This window comes from Phascolarctos cinereus, unplaced genomic scaffold, assembly GCF_003287225.1.
Source record: "Phascolarctos cinereus isolate Bilbo 61053 unplaced genomic scaffold, phaCin_HiC Scaffold_5;HRSCAF=322, whole genome shotgun sequence".
Taxonomy (NCBI): Eukaryota; Metazoa; Chordata; class Mammalia; order Diprotodontia; family Phascolarctidae; genus Phascolarctos; species Phascolarctos cinereus.
The window spans coordinates 444146074-444162585 of NW_027555958.1; the positions used below are offsets into that span (position 1 = coordinate 444146074).

Sequence of the window (16512 nt, forward strand, 5' to 3'; positions counted from 1 at the left end):
CTGTTAAGGGAAGTATATTCCTTGCTTGTCCTTTTCTCTTTTGCCCATCACTAGACATGGGAATTACTGTATTCAGGACTATAAAAATGTGCAGCTGGACAGGAAAAAACAAAATGTCGCTTCCAGGAAGGATTGGAGGCAGGAAGATCCAGTCAGGACCAAGGTCAAAGTCTCAGGCCCCCTCTGCCTGTCCCCCCTACTAGGAAGGGATAAAATCAAATCAGCAAGGAAGCTAGACTGGAGAGAGTGAGCAAATCTCCTACCCAATAACCAGCACGGGTCCAAACAGCAGACCTGTATTCACCATGCCCTCAGACCTGCTGAGGACAAGAGACTCCAGTCACTGTTAGTCCTGGGGCTTGGGCTATGGTCAGTGACAAATTCTACTGCTCCCTGACCAGCCAGGGCCCAAACAACAGGCCTCTTACTACCAGATCCAATCAGCTTAGGACCAAAGATGAAGGTAGCAATGATGATGGTGGTCACTTAACTATTACCGACCCATGGATAGCAAACCCTTTCCTTTCCTAATGCCTGTGCTTAGGAGTCAAAGAATTTGTCAAAGACTGACTAGATGAAAACTCCTTTCCCCTTTTATCAATCCCATGACCCGTATCCCCCTATTCACCCTATGTGTACTCTTCTGTTCCATTCTGCCTCCCCTTGCATTGTGACATCTGAGAGCCCTTATCTGTTGTTAATAAATTGCCCTTCATATTAGACTTCTTTCTCTCAAACGCCTTCCATCTCTTTGAAATCACAGAAACCTGGTTGCTCAGAAAAGACACCTGTCATTCTTTGCGCTCTCAATACTGATTTCTCTGATTCCCTCCCTCCCTCATCCCCCACTTTCTTTATAGGTTGAGTGCTATAGCAGAGACCTAACAGCAGAAGACAGAAGGCACCACCAAGGAACACTTTTAAAGATTAACTTTCTAAAAATGCACATTTTCTTCTTTCTACTTTTAAGTCTATTTTCTTGAAAACAAGAAAGTGATAGGCTTCCCCCAAAGTAGATTATATTATAGTACTATGATAATCATGCATATGATAATCCTTGTGGAAATAGAGAAGAGCGTGGGAAGAAGAATGCTAATGATGGAGTTGGGATGGTCATATGTAGATATGGATCCTTTGTAAGTTGGGTATTTGTTCAATGATTACTGCCTGTATAGTGGTTTCCATCTGTGTGTATGTTTATATGTTTGTGTTAAACTAACTAGGGTACAGGGTGTCTTGAGTTACTTCCAAGCTTGTCTTATACTTAAAACAGATTAACTTTAATTCAGTTTTTTTTTGTTTGTTTGTTTTTGTTTTCTTTGCTAGGCAGTAGGGTTAAGTGACTGGCTCAGGGTCACACAGCTAGTAAGTGTCAAGTGTCTGAGGTCACATTTGAACTCAGGTCCTCCTGACTCCAGGGCCAGTGCTGTATCCAATGCTCCACCTAGGTGCCCCAATTCAGTTTTATTTTGTTTTAAGAGAGGCAGTGTGGTATAGAAAGAGGGCCAGGTTCATAATAAGGAAAACCTGGGTTCCAGTTGTGTTTTGACATACACTGGCTATGTGTTGTTGGCCAGTCCCTCAATCTTTCAGGGTCCCAGGCAACTCTCTCCACCCTACATGCAGAGGAGGCACCACTTTCTTACCAGGAGTTTCCTATATTGAGGAAACACAAGGCTAGTCCTGAAAGTCATGTTGCATTCTTAGCAGAGGGAATTATTGTAAAACTTATGGCACTTTCAAAAACGAGTCCGAAACTGATGGCCATGTTAGAAGAGCTCTTATGGTAGGCTGTGCTCAGAGACGGATCTGAAGATGAGTTTTCTCTTTTTTTTGCAAGTGGCAGTACTTCAGATGTACATTGTGAACTATTAGATATTTACATTTGATAAGTGCTATGCCTTATTAAATATGTGATTACAAATTTGTAATAAGCATAAAGCAGAGTAACTTCTGTGTAACTCATTTGGACAAAGGTAGCACCAAGAAGTGTATTTTGGAAGCATTTGGAGTGACTTGACTTAAACATTGTGTTCTAAGTATCGAGGATATTTCAGAATATTATTGCAAAGTTGACCTTTAGATTCCATGATTTTATTTATCTTTTAATCATGCCTGAATTTGTCTGCTTCTGGTTGATATGTTATTTCACTGTTGTATTTTGATTCTTCATCTAATTTAATTTAAGTGCAGAAACTTCCATGGCATGCGCTTTTGTGAGTGTGTGTGTGTGTGTATGTGTGTGTGTGTGTGTGTATACACACATATGTATTAGTTAATGAGTATATCTAATACTTTAAAAAGGGATAGGAAATACAGACTTGGCCTGTGATTTAATTTGTATAGGGAACTCTCAGACAAAGAAAACACTGTAAGAAACAGCTCAAACAGTTTGGTTTTGTTGCATGATCATCATAAACACATCTGTTTAGGGGTATAAAGTACCTCAGAAATCTACTCGTCTGGCTCCTTATTTTAGAAACAAACAAGTTGAGACCCAGAGAGGTTGTACCTTGTCCACGTTTAGAAGTGAGAAACGGCAGAGCAGATCCTCTGCTTCCCAGGCCAGTGGCCTTTCCGTTCATCATGATTTTAGACGTGACAGGGTTAAATGTGTGTAGAGGAAATGATGACAAGAAACTATAATCAAAATGTTGGACGTTCTGGAATCTAAATGAGTCAGATGCTCCTCTGTGCAAAGCCCAGGGCTCTGTCTAACATATTTGTCTTGATTTAAAAGACTGTTTAATTTATCAATGTGTAAATAGTGCTGAATTATTTTGTAAAAATGTATTTTTTAGCTCACTGATTCTTAATGTAATGAAGGCATGTCCCTCTTCCAGTTCACAAAAAACAGTGCTTTGTTTTTTGCTGTTGTTGTAGCCTGTCCCGGGGAGATTGGAGGCTGTACTAGAATGTCTGATTATTGCTCGTTCGGTGGGAGTGGAAAGCCTTTATGATGATTGCATGAAGTAAGTGACCTGAAGTGCTGTTTATCCTTTCACTTTGGCAGTCCTATTTCTATAACTTTCCTATTTGGATAGCACTTTCAGATTTGTTATTTTTTCTAGACATAAGCTTTAGAACTTCAATGGCCAACAAGTTAGGATAATTGAGCTAATTTCCCAGTTTAGTTCTCGCTTTGAAGGTAGACAGAATTAATAGTATGCACAGTTATTAAATGTAGTTTATTGTGTTCAGTTCTGTTTACATTGGCTTAACTCAATGTTAGGCTGAAAACTTCTTTTCTACAAAAGATGGCTCACTTAATCTTACCATGGAATGAATTAAGAATGTTACCATAAGTTCTAACTGTAATTTCATCTAGTTATAATGTAATCATTTGTACTTTATATCATTAAAAGGTGGCAGGACGTTATTTTAATTCTTCTTAATTTAAATTTCTAATAGGTGGATAGTAAAGCATTTTGCGAGGTGTTGGTCAGAGAGGAGCTTTGCAAATATACCTCCTGAGATCCAGAAAAATTGCCTTACTATGCTGATTCAGTCTTTAGTAAGTATACCCTGAATGATTTTTTAAAAATTTATTTTTGAGATTATTCAGTTTTTTAGAGATAGTACTAAGTCATTTAATCTTTTAAATATGTTAATTAAGGCAGTTTTTTTAACAAGACTTTGCTGTTAATATTATCTGCTAAAATAATGTCTATATTTTTGTCTTATTAGTATATTTTTGATACCTTAGAGAGTGGTCAAAAATATATCAAGTGGTCCTTAAGTTAATTTTTAGTCACTAAATTTGTATGAGTTGTATTATATGCAGAACTGGAAAGAATTCTGATTTTTATGGAAAAATTGATTCAAAAAAGAAATACTCTGTGAATTACCGTTCAAAAAATAAAGCTTTTTACAAAAAAAGCTTAGAACATTAAATACATATGTGATACAGTACCACAGATGTTCTTGATGGGATAACCACAAGTAGATATTTATAATTATTTTACAGGGTTGGTGACCATTACTAAAGAAATTTCTTTTTGGAATATTAACTTTACTCATCTACTAGAAGGTTGCTTTTGAGAAAGAAATATATAGAATTGCAGTTAATGTATCGTGAATCTATAGATACTCTGCTCTTGATTTTTTTTTTCCCTGAACATAACTGGGAAAAAAAAAGAATACATTTTACTGTTTCTTGCATGTTAGCATGGTTGTCCTTGAAGGTTCCATCTCTCCTTTCCCCTATTCCAAGTACTCTGCCTTGGTCTAATTAGCTTCTGTGGGTTCAGTTACCATCATTGTGGAATGACTTTCAGATCTGTTTGTGCATCACTGATCTCTCACCTCTAATGACATCCTCTGTTGCTAGCTGCTTTCTGGACAGCTCTACCTAGATGTCCCCTTGTCATTTCAAACCCATCATGTCTAAAACAGAGCTCACTTTTTGCTCCCCTACCCATACCCCCCAGTCTTTCTCTTCTCCCTTCCTCATTCCTGTTAAGGTCGCCAGATTAGCCACTCACGTACACAGCCTCTCAGAGTCACTCCAGGCTCTTTCCTCTTCCTCGCCCCCCAGATCCAGTCAGTTATAAGCTGCCTTGTTCTGTCGATTCTGTCTGCACCTTGTCTTTTGAGTCTGCTCCCTTTTACTTTCTGTTCTCTCCAGTCCCCAGATAGCCCCCCTATTATGTCCACTTTGCCTCAGTAGCCTCCTGATTGATCTTCCTGCTTCTAGTCTTTCCCTTCACCAATTCTTTCTCCACATAACTACCAATATTATCTTCCATGGGTCTGAGATAAGGAAAGTGCTTTGCAAACCTTAAAGTGCTGTGTAATTATTAGTTATTATCATTGTAATTATTGTTGTTATATCACTTATAATTAGAGGCAGCATGTCATAGTGGTGAGAGAGCTGGCTACAGTACCCGTAAGATGTAGCTTCGAGTCCTATCTCTGATAACCTTGGTTGTGTGATCCTAGACAAGGCACTGAACCCCTTAAGGTGCTTGGCAGTGGTCTAAATCTGTAAACAGCAGAGAACGTGCCAACCTGAACTAGAAGTTTGTCACCTCTCTGATAGCAGTGAAATTTCAGCCTTCAGCACTTATTCTGCCATTTCCCTTCTCAAAAATCTTCTAAGATAAAATACAAACTTCTCAGCTTGGCACTGAGAATCTTTAGCAGTTTGACACCCAGTCTATCTATCTAGCCAATAACATTTTGTATTCCTTCCTTTCCTGCATTCTGTTTTAGGAAAAATAAAACTGGTCTCCTTGTTGTTCCCTCAACTTGATTTTTCGTTTTCTTTTGCATGGCTCTGCACAGTCTATGACTATCAAAGCCCAGTGCAGATGCCATCTTGTTTTCAAACCCTTACCAGATCACTTCTCTGCCTTCTGAATTTACCTTGTATTTATTTATCCGTAAACATGTTGTATTGTCCCAGGAGGACTGAAGGTCTTTGAAGGCAGGGACTGATTTGTTTTCATCTTTATGTACCTAGTGTCTAGCCCAGAGTAGCAACTTAATAAATGCTGAATCTTTTCAGTGCCTGTCTGTTCCTTATCCCTATCCTGACCTCTCTCATCTGAACTTCTCCTGCATTGTATTTAGTCCTTTTTTGACAACTTCATGTTAAATAGAACTTCTAGCTAAGTTGTAAGCTTTTTGAGTCTTATATCATATTGACCTCAATAGGAAGTGGCCTCAGATGTCCCAGGGATCTGTACTTGGCGTGAAGTTGTTTTGTATTTTCATCAATGACTTGAATAAAGGACTAACTGACATAGTTATAAAACTTGGAGAGAATGTAAAGCTGAGGGAGATAACTAACAAACACAGTGGATGACGGAGACAGTATTCAGACAAGATCTCTGGAATATTGGACTGAGTTGAATAAGATCAGACTTAACAGGGATCCTTCTTAGGCCTAGTATCTTAGGTCTAGTATAGGTCTGAATACTGTGGTATTCGGTTGGGGCACCACAACTGAGGAAGGTTATTTATGAGCTGGAAGGCATCCAGGGGAGGGCAGACAGGATGGTAAAGAACCTTGAGATCATGCTATATTAAGATGAAAGGAACTGGGAGTATTTAATGTGGAAAAGTGAAGACTTCGGAGCGGAGAGATGGAGAGGGAAGCACAGTAACACTTGACTCTTTGAAGAGTTCTTGTTTCAAAGTGGGAACAGACTTGTTCTGTTTGCTCCCAGAGAGCTGGACTAACACTACACTCAGTATACCAAGAAAGCATCAATTTGACCATCCCAGGATTTCCCTCCAGAAGTGCACAGAGTTGTCTTCTAACTTCAAGTCTGAAGCCAGAAAGTAGGCTAGAAGACTGAGCAGATCAAAAAAATCCCACCATAAAAGGCAGTTATGGTGATAGGGGCCATTGAGAAGCAAACCCAGAAGAAGAGAATACTTGCACAGCATCTACAAGGAAAGCCTCAAAGAAAAACACAACTTAGGTACAGATTAACTAGAATTCCTGGAAGGGGTGAAGCACTAGTTTTAAAAAGAGTTTAAAGAGTTTTTATAAATGAAATGAGAGTGCTAGTTTTAAAAAACTGGAAGAGAAATGAGAGCTATGGGGAAAAAAATCAGAAAAGGAATTTATAGCTTGGCACAAGAGGTACAAAACCTTGCCTAAGTACCAACAAACTTCCTGAAGATTAGGATGGGCCAAACTGAAGGTAGTGACTCTGTGATACAACAATAAATATCAAAACAGTCAAAAGGTTGAAAAAAAAATAGAAGAAAATGTACTATATCACATAGTAAAAACAACTCATCTAGAAAAAAAATTGAGGAAAAAAAAATTAAGAATCATTGAACTACCTGAACTCCATAACCAAAAAAAAAAAAAAAGGAAAAGAAAAGAAAAAGAATCTACATGTAATTTCAAGAAATCTTTTTTTAATATAAATTTATTTATTTTTAGTTTTCAACATTTACTTCCACAAGATTTTCAATTCCAGATTTTCATCCCGTCTTGTCCCTCCCCCCACCCCAAGATGGCATGGATTCTCAGTACCTCTTCCCCTAGTCTTCCCTCCCTTCTGTCTCTCCCTGCCCCCTTCTCTTATCCCCTTCCCCTTCTATTTTCCTGTAGGGCAGGATAGATTTCTGTACCTCATTTCCTGTATTTCTTGTTTCCCAGTTGCATGTGGAAACATTTTTTTTAAACATGTGTTTTTAAAAATTTGGGTTCCAAATTTTCTCCCTTCCTCCCACCCCACCCACCGTCATTGAAAAGGCAAGCAAGTCAATACAGGCCATACATGTGCAGTTATGCAAAACACTTCATAGTAAACATGTTGTGAAAAACTAACTCTATTTCCCTTAATCCTATCCTGTCCCCCACCCATTTATTCTATTCTTTCTTTTGACCCTGTCCCTCCTCAGAAGTACTTCCTTCTGATTACCCCTTTCCCAATCTGCCCTTCTCTCTATCATCCCCCTGCTCTCTTGTCCTCTTCCTCCCCCTATTTTCCTGTAGGGTAAGACAGATTTCCATACCCAATTGAGTGTATATGTTATTCCCTCCTTAAGCCAAATCCTATGTGAATAAGATTCCTTCATTTCCTCTCACCTTCCCCTGTTTCCCCTCCACTATAAGAACCTTTTCTTGTCTGTTTTGTGTGAGATAATGTACCCCATTCTACCTCTCCCTTTCTTCTTCTCCAAATATAATCCTCTCTCACCCCTTAACATTATTCTCCTGATATCACCCCTTCATCTTCAACTCACCCTGTGCCCTCTATCTATCTATCTATCTATCTATCTATCTATCTATCTATCTATCCAAACATATAATTTTTCCCCTCCCACTACCCTAATACTGACAAAGGTCTCATGAGTTATAAATCTCATCTTTCCATGCGGGAATGTAAACAGTTCAATCTTGATAAGTCTCTTATGATTTCTCTTTCCTGTTTACCTCTTCATGTTGCATTTGAGTCTTGTATTTGAAAGTCAGATTTTCTATTCAGCTCTGGTCTTTTCATCAAGAATGCTTGAAAGTCCTCTATTTCACTGAAAGACCATTTTTTTCCCCTGAAGGATTATACTCAGTTTTGCTGGGTAGGTGATTCTTGGTTGTAATCCTATCTCCTTTGCCCTCCGGAATATTATGTTCCATGCCCTGCAGTCCCTTAATGTAGAAGCTGCCTTGATCTGGGAACTCTGAAATTTGGCTACAATATTCCTAGGAGTTTTCCTTCGGGGATCTTTTTCAGGGGGGAGATTGGTGGATTCTTTCAATTTCTATTTTGCCTTCTGGTTCTAAAATATCAGGGCAGTTTTCCTTGATAATTTCTTGAAAGATGATGTCTAGGTTCTTTTTTTTGATCGTGGCTTTCAGACAGTCCAATAATTTTTAAATCCTTTCTCTTGGATCTATTTTCCAGGTCAGTTGTTTTTCCAGTGAGATATTTCACATTGTTTTCTAATTTTTCATTCTTTTGGATTTGTTCTACTGTGTCGTGATTTCTCATAAAGTCACTATCTTCCAATTGCTCTATTCTAATTTTTAAGGAAGTATTTTCTTCAGTAAGCTTTTGGACTTCCTTTTCCATTTGGCCAGTTTTGCTTTTTAGGGCATTCTTGTCCTCATTGGCTTTTTGGACCTCTTTTGCCATTTGGGTTAGGCTATTTTTTAAGGTGTTACTTTCTTCAGTATTTTTTTGGGTCTTCTTTAGCAAACTGTTGACTTGTTTTTCATGATTTTCTAGCATCACTTTCATTTCTCTTCCTAGTTTTTCCTCTACTTCTCTTACTTGCTTCTCAAAATCCCTTTTGAGCTCTTCCGAGACCTGGGATGGATTCATATTTTTCTTGGAGGCTTTGGATGTAGGAGCTTTGACTTTGTTGTCTTCTTCTGGTTGTATGTTTTGATCTTCTTTGTCACCAAAGTAAGATAATATAGTCTGACTCTTTTTTGTGAGGTTTGCTCATGATCTCAGCCAATTACTTGAGTTTTAAACTCTTTGTTAAAGTAGGAGTGTGCTTCCAGTGTGGAGAATGTACTGTCCCAAGCTTTGGGGGTTTGTATAGCTGTTTTCAGAGATACTTCTAGGGACCTGTAAATTTTCAGTTCTTCCAAGGTGGTATGATAAGGGTTGAGGTGTTTACTCTTTTCCTGGCCTGTGCTCTGGTCTTTGAGTGACCAGCCACAAGCAGTCTTTTCTCTCTTGGAACTGTAAGGAGGGTTTCCTCTGACCGCCACTACAAGTTCCTCCTCACCCCGGGACAGCCACCCAGAACTGTGACCCAGATCCAAGCACGGGCAAAGCAAGAGATTACTGCGTCAGCACTGGCGAAGAGATCCCAGCAGTTCCCCTCTGATCAGCCACTGGATTCACCCTCAGTCTGTGTCCCGGAAGCTCAGAACGCAGCCACCACCCCAGCGCCCCTGTGCTCTGCACTGTGGAACTGGCTCTGACCTAGCTCTTCTGTCACTGAAAAAACAGACTTTTCCCACTGACCTTCTAAGTTGTCTTTGGCGTTGGTGAATTGAGGAGTCTGGAAACCGCCACAACTGCCTGTGATTCATTCCTGAGGCCTGCTCCAGGTTCGCTGTGGCCGAACTGAGCTCCTCTCCCCACCTGGCGGGATATGCCTTTCCAATCAACCATCCAGGCTGTCTTGGGCTGGAAATTTGTTTTACTCTGTCTTTTTGTGGGTTCTGCTGCTTTAGAATTTGTTTAGAGCCATTTTTTTACAGGTATTTGGAGGGGTTTGGGGGAGAGCTCAAGCAAGTCACTGCTTTCACTCTGCCATCTTGGCTCCGCCTCAAGAAATCTTGAAAGAGAACTGCCCAGATTTCTTAGAAGTAGAGGACAAAGTGTGTGTTGGCCAAAGGTGGGGGGGGTGGCCAAAAGGTAGGGGGAAGATTCTCTGATTACCTCTTGAAAGAAACTTTGAAATGAAAATTCTCAGGCCAAAATTCAGAGCTGCCAGGTTAAACACCCACACACACGTCTTGATCTATGTCTATATCTATCTATCAAGCATCCAGAAAGAAGAAATTGAAGTACCGAGGAGCCACCATCAGGATCATCCATGAGCTAACAGCCAGCGCTTTGAAAGAATACAGAGTGTGGAATATGATGTTCTACAACAGGGATGGGGGAACCTGCAGCCTCAAGGCCACGTGTGGCCCTCTAGGTCCTCAAGTGTGGCCCTTTGACTGAATCCAAATTTCACAGAACAAATCTCCTTAATAAAAGGATTTGTTCTGTAAAACTTGGCCTCAGTCAAAAGGCCGCACCCAGGGACCTAGAAGGGCATATTGTGGCCTTGAGGCCACATGTCCTCACCCCTGTTCTAGAAGGCAAAGGCTATAGGCTTTAAACTAAGATTAGCTTACCAAGCAAAACTGAATATAATCCTTCACGAGAAAAAATGAATCTTTAGTGAAATAGAGGACTTTCAGCATTCTTGATGAGAAGATCAGGGTAAAAAAGTTAAAGTCTTTGATTCTGATTACTGTTGTGCTGATTACTATTGTGATGGTTTCAGAGAAACTTGGGAAGGCTTATATGAACTGATGCAGAGTGAAGTAAACAGTGAACATACTTAACCATTTGTATGATGTATTTTTCGCAAATGGATCTGAGCTCTTTGAGGAAAGGGACTGTATTTTGTCTTATCTTTGTATTCTTACTGCCTAACAAAATCACTTGTACATAGTAGGTGCTTTAAAATGCATGTTAGATTGAACAAATTTTTAAGGACATTGAGGGATAAGTTCTCAAGCTATGTGAAAGAGAAAAGAATATTGAATGATTTTTTTTTAAAAATCACCAACATCATGCTACCAAAAAAGAGCCCTTGAGAAGATATCAGTAACTATTGACACATAGCACTACTTTCTCATTTCTACAAAAATATTTATGAAAATAATTTACACATATATGAAGCATATCCTTGTTGCAGTCATTAAGGGAAAAGAAGCAGAGATGTTCACAAGCAGTATGTTACATTAGACCACATCTTTACAAGAATCCAAGGTACCCCATGTTTGTTATTGTTGATCTATAGAAAATCATTTTATTTATTGAGCAAAATGTTGCCTTAAATGCTGTCTTCCTGCAAGATATTTTCATACAGATACACAAGAGAGACATCTTTTTTTCCATTGATCCTCTATTAATAACAACCAAAACAAAGCAGGACATTTACTTACATGACAGTTGCTATCATGAAGGACATCCAGTCTACTTTGAAAATGGAAGAATTACCTAGAAATGGTGAGGTATTCCAGATGCTGCTGTTTGTTGATTTTATTTTACTAATTACATTAAACTATAAAAAATTGCAGAGCCTCTAAAAGGTGTCTATGATGATTTCCGCCCAACTATCCATGCAGGAAAAAAACCAGACAAATGAGTGATCTCTAAGATCTCTTTCAGTTCTAAATTTGTGATCCTAAAAATTCTATCCTGTCATCCAAATTATGTTAAACAGTTGGATGGATAATCCATAGAGCTGGTTTATCAGTTTATATACCTTGGACCCAAAATCGAATCAGAGAAGGAGAGTGGTCGTGATTGTATTTGGGAAATTGTGTGGTGCTTTAACTCCAAGATTCTTCTTGGAAGAAAATATCATTTTTATTGTCTCATGTTTTAAAAGCATACTATATGGCTGTGAATCATGGAATACCACAACCTCTGTGAAATTAAAATTGTGACTTGCCAAAAGAACAATGGAGAGTGAGTTGTAAGTGCAAACAGGCGGTGTTCTTACACTAACAACAAAATAAGCATGAGGAGTAAAATAAAAGATAAGATTTAAAAGTTGTGTGACTGGAAAAGGGGGTTGAGGAGCCATGTAGTAAGACTGTGGACTAACAGATGGACAATACCTCACTAATGCCAGAGGACCTAGAGAAGACCACTGACACACTCGGTGAATCACTCTGGAGGACTGATGAGCGGACAGAGATGCGGATGGGATGTGAGCTACTCTGTTGTAACCCTTGGAGATGAGCATGCCATTCCTGCCTCCCTGTAAGGTTTGGAGGAGGCTCGTTTGCTTAGGTGAGAAGCAAGAAACAGATGTTTCTATGGACCCATGCCTTACATTTATAAACATAAAAGGAATCATTTTTAAAAACATACATTTTAAAAACCACCTCACATTCATGAGTAAGGTTATTATTTCAGCTATTTTTTTTTCATTTATCAAACATTTGGTTTTTTCTTCCTTTCTTTTCCCTCTACTGCTAAAAGAAAGAAATGGAGAAGGAAGAAAATGAAATCCTCATCTCATTTATGCACAGTAGCACAAAATAAATCCTTACGCTAGCCACATCCGAAAATGCATTTCTCACTCTGTATGTCATGCCCTCATCTTTCTGTCATGAGAGGGGCATTATTCCTCCTCTGTCCTCTGAAATTGTGGTTTCTAATTTTGTTAATCAGAGCTAAGTCTTCTAAAATTATTCATGTTTACAATCTTGATGCTATGATATAAATTATTTTCCTGGTTCTATTCACTTCAGTCATCATCAGTTCATGTAGATCTTCCTAGGTCTCTCTGAAACTATCTTTTTTCATTTTTTACAGCACAATAGTATTACATTACATTAATATGCTATGTAACTTATTCAGCCTTTCACCAATTGATGGGCACCCCTTAATTTCCAGTTCTTTGCCATTACTAAGAGTTGCTATAGTTCTTTGTTTTTTGGGTTTTTTTGGTACAAATAGGACTGTTTCCTCTTTTTTGCTTAATTGCTTTGATGTATAAGCCTAGTAGTGATATCACTGGTCCTGACAACATGCAATAGTTTAGTGATTTTGGGGGAACATAATTTAAAATTCTTATTCATGACTGCACCTATCTAGACAATTCCAACAATGTGGCTGTTTTCCCAAGGACCCTCCAACATTTGTCACTTTCTTTTTTAGTTAGCTTTGCCAATCTGATGGGTATGAGATGGAGCCTCAGAGTTGTTTTAATTGGCATTTCTTTAATTATTAGTGGTTTAAAGCATTTTTAAAAATATGGCTCTAAGACAGTTTAGATTTTCTTCCTTTGAGAATTGCCTGTTCGTATTCTTCAGCCATCTGCTAATTTGGGAGTGGGTCTTATTGTTATAAATTTAAACCACTTCTTTCTTGGAATTGAGACCTTTATCAAGGAAAGTTGATGAAAAAAAAATCCCCCAAGTTAACTCTTTCCCTTGTCTTAGCTGTGTTGGATTTGTTTCTGCAAAAACTTTTTAATTTTATATAATCAAAATTATTGATCTTCTGTGACACTCTTTCTCCTTCGTTTGAACATGACTCCTCAATCATAGCTCTGAAAAGTGATTTCTTCCTTGTTTTTTCCAATTTGTTTAGGAGAGGATCTTTCATAGCTGAATTATGTATCCGTTTGGAGTTTATCTGGTGTAAGTTGTGAGGTTTTGATCTAAACTTAATTTCTGCCATATCGCTGTCTAGTTTTCCCAGCAGTTTTAATCAGATGGTGAGTCTTGCCCCCAGAGCTGGGGCCTTTGGATTTGTGAAGCCACAGGGTACAAGGGCTGTTTGCTTCCCTATGTTATGTTCCTAGTTTGATTGGTCTCTCTCTCTTTTTTAACCAGGACCTAATTGTTTTAATAATTACTGCTTCATCGTGTGCTTTGAGATCTGGCAGTACCAGGCTCCCTTTCTTTCCACTTCTTTTATTATTTACCTTTTGTGCCTCTGGATGAATTTTGCTACTATGTTTCTAATTCTTTAAAGCAGTCTTTTGGTAGTTTAGTATGGCACTGAATAAGTAAGTTGAGTATAATTTTTATTATAATTTTATTATGATTTTTATTATATAGGCTTGGTCTTCTCATGAGTAATTAATATTTTTATAATTATTTAGATCTATCTTTACTTCCATAAACAAGTTTTTTTTGGTGGTTGTATTCATGTAGGTTTGTGTGTATCTTGGTACATAAACTCGTATGTGTGTGTGTGTGTGTGTGTGTGTGTGTGTGTGTGTGTGTGTGTGTGTGTGTGTGTGTGGTTATTCTATAATTACCTTTGGTTTTGTTTTTTAAAATGGGTTTTATTAGTGTCTCTTTTTTTACATCACTGTAATTTCTCCTTCCCCCCCCCTTTCAGAGAGGCATTCATACAACAAATAATATCTTTTTAAAGAGAAAGAAAAGGAAAAAAATCAGCATAAAAAGTCTGAAAATAAGTATGATGTACATTTGTAGATCTCTCACTTCTGCCAAGGGATGGGAGCCATGATTGTTTTCTACAATTTTGCGGAATTCACTTTTGATCTTTTTTGTGGCTCTTTCCATTTACATTGTTGTAGTCATTGTATATATTATTTTCTTGGCTCTCTTTAATTCACTCTGTATCAGTTCATGTAGATTTTAACATGCTTTTCTGTATTCATCATATTCATAATTTCTGACAGCACAGTAATATTCCATTATGTTGATCTGCCACAATTTGTTTCAGCCATTTCTCAATCAGTGGGCATCGACTTTGTTTACAAATGTTTGCCATCAAAATGTTTTGTTATAAGTATTTTGATGTATATGGGGATTTTCTTCTTATCAATGGTCCCTCGGTGTCTGTAGTTATTTTAAATGGAATTTCTCTTTCTTTTTCTTCCTGCTAGGTTTTTTTTTGATATTACACAGAAATGCCAATAATTTGTGTGGATTTATTTTATATCCTTGTTGAAGTTATTGCTTCAAAATTAGGTGACTCTCTAGAAATTTCTAAGTATGCCGTCTTATCATCTGAAAGATGTAATAATTTTATTTCTTCTTCACATATGTGAAGAATGCTTATTTCTGGGGCAGCTAGGTGGTGCAGTGGATAGAGCTCCAGCCTTGGAGTCAGGAGAATCTGAGTTCAAATCCGGCCTCAGACATATAACACTTACTAGCTGTGTGACCCTGGGCAAGTCACTTAACCCCATTGCCTAACCAAAAAAAAAAAAAGCTTATTTCTTCAAATTCATTTTCTTATTGATATAACTAATATTTCTAACACTTTGTCAAATAGGAGTGATGACAGTGGACACCTTTGCTTCACTCCTGATGTATTGGAAAGGACTCTGGTTTATCAGTACTTATTTTCATCCCTGAAAGTGTTTGGCACCATACTGAGCCTATATTTAGCACTAGATAGAGACTTATTGACTAATTGAACTAGGAACTGGAGAAGGCCATGCTTACCCCTCTGTTGACAATATGGAAAAGACATTATCTTGGATAACAGTTAAATATAGTTTATCAGTATAACTTTATAAACTCTATACAGTACCAAAATGACATGTTTATGTGCAGGCAAAATCTGATAATTATACCAAACCTCCATAAAATCACTGACTATTTCCTGGAAAGAAGTTTTTTTCTTTTTTTTAAACATTAAATATTTTTTTCCAAAATCATCATGATGCCAAAGGCTGATTATCAAACTAAGTTTGTTAAGTATCTGTGATCCATTTTGGATTTGTTTTTAATTATTTTTATTTTTTCAATAGACAAGTATCCACTTTTTCTCCTTCCCACCTTCCCCCCATTTGAAAAAACGAAAAGCTTTGTAATAAATATGCATAGTAGAGCAAAACAAAATATATGATTTGTTTTGTAATTGGTCTGAAGAAGAAAAGCCACACTCAAGAAATTCCCATTAACTTCGTCAGAAATGTAAAACCAAAGTAATAGGAAACATTTGCAGCAAAATGAGGGTTTTAGAGTGAAGGGCTAATCCCTGGGTTCAATCCCTATTTACAATCAGTTACTAGTTACTAAAAAGCATCATCATTAAGCATTCCATACAACTCTCTGCAAGAGACAGCCCCTTTACCCGGCTGACTTGAGAGATGGCGTTGGGCGTAAGGAGAAGAGACGAGAACGAGTGTGTATTGAGCACCTGCTAGGTGCTAACCGCTTCACAAGTATTGTCTTCACGACAACCCTGTGTGGGTGCTATTATTATTCCCATGTTTCAGTTGAGGAAATTGATGCAGACAGGAGTTAAATGACTTCCCCAAGGTCACCAACCTAGAAAGTGTCTGAAGCTGGCTTTGAACTCTGTTCTTCCTGACTCCAGGGTCAGTGCTCTGTGCATTCTGGCGTTCCTTAGTGGCTTCATAGACTTGGAGTCAGGGGAGACCTGGGTTTGAATCCCACTTCAGATAAAAGACAAGTCACTTCACCTCTCACACTCAAGTTCCTCATGTGTAAAGTGAGTGGTGTAGTAGATAGGGCGCTGGTCTTGGAGTCAGGCCCACATGCCTGTAAATTCAGCCTCAAACACTTCCTAGGTAGCTTGACCTCGGGCAAGTCACTTCACCTCTCTCTGCTTCAGTTTCCCAGCTGTAAGATAGGGATGATAATAATAACAACCCATACCTTCCAAGGGCTATTGTGAGTATCAGATGGGAGATATTTGCAAATGGCTTAGTGCCTGGTATAGAGTAGGCGCTTAATAAATGTTTGTTTCCTTCCTTCCCTCATAGGATTGTGTTGAGAATCAAAACTGATAATGTATGCCAAGGCAGTGTGCCATGGTGGATAGAGAACAGGCC

At 38.3% G+C, this 16512-nt stretch overlaps 1 protein-coding gene across 4 annotated transcripts in view; it reads left to right on the forward strand.

Moving 5' to 3' along the window:
- LOC110200206 (BTB/POZ domain-containing protein 8) overlaps window positions 1–16512 on the forward strand; it is a 110481-nt gene that overhangs the window by 50329 nt on the left and 43640 nt on the right. For all 4 annotated transcript variants that reach the window (XM_020975430.2, XM_020975431.2, XM_020975433.2 and 1 more), the window contains 2 exons: window positions 2884–2972; window positions 3412–3514. In XM_020975430.2, the coding sequence (XP_020831089.1) occupies window positions 2884–2972; window positions 3412–3514 (192 nt within the window). The remainder of the gene's footprint in view (window positions 1–2883; window positions 2973–3411; window positions 3515–16512) is intronic.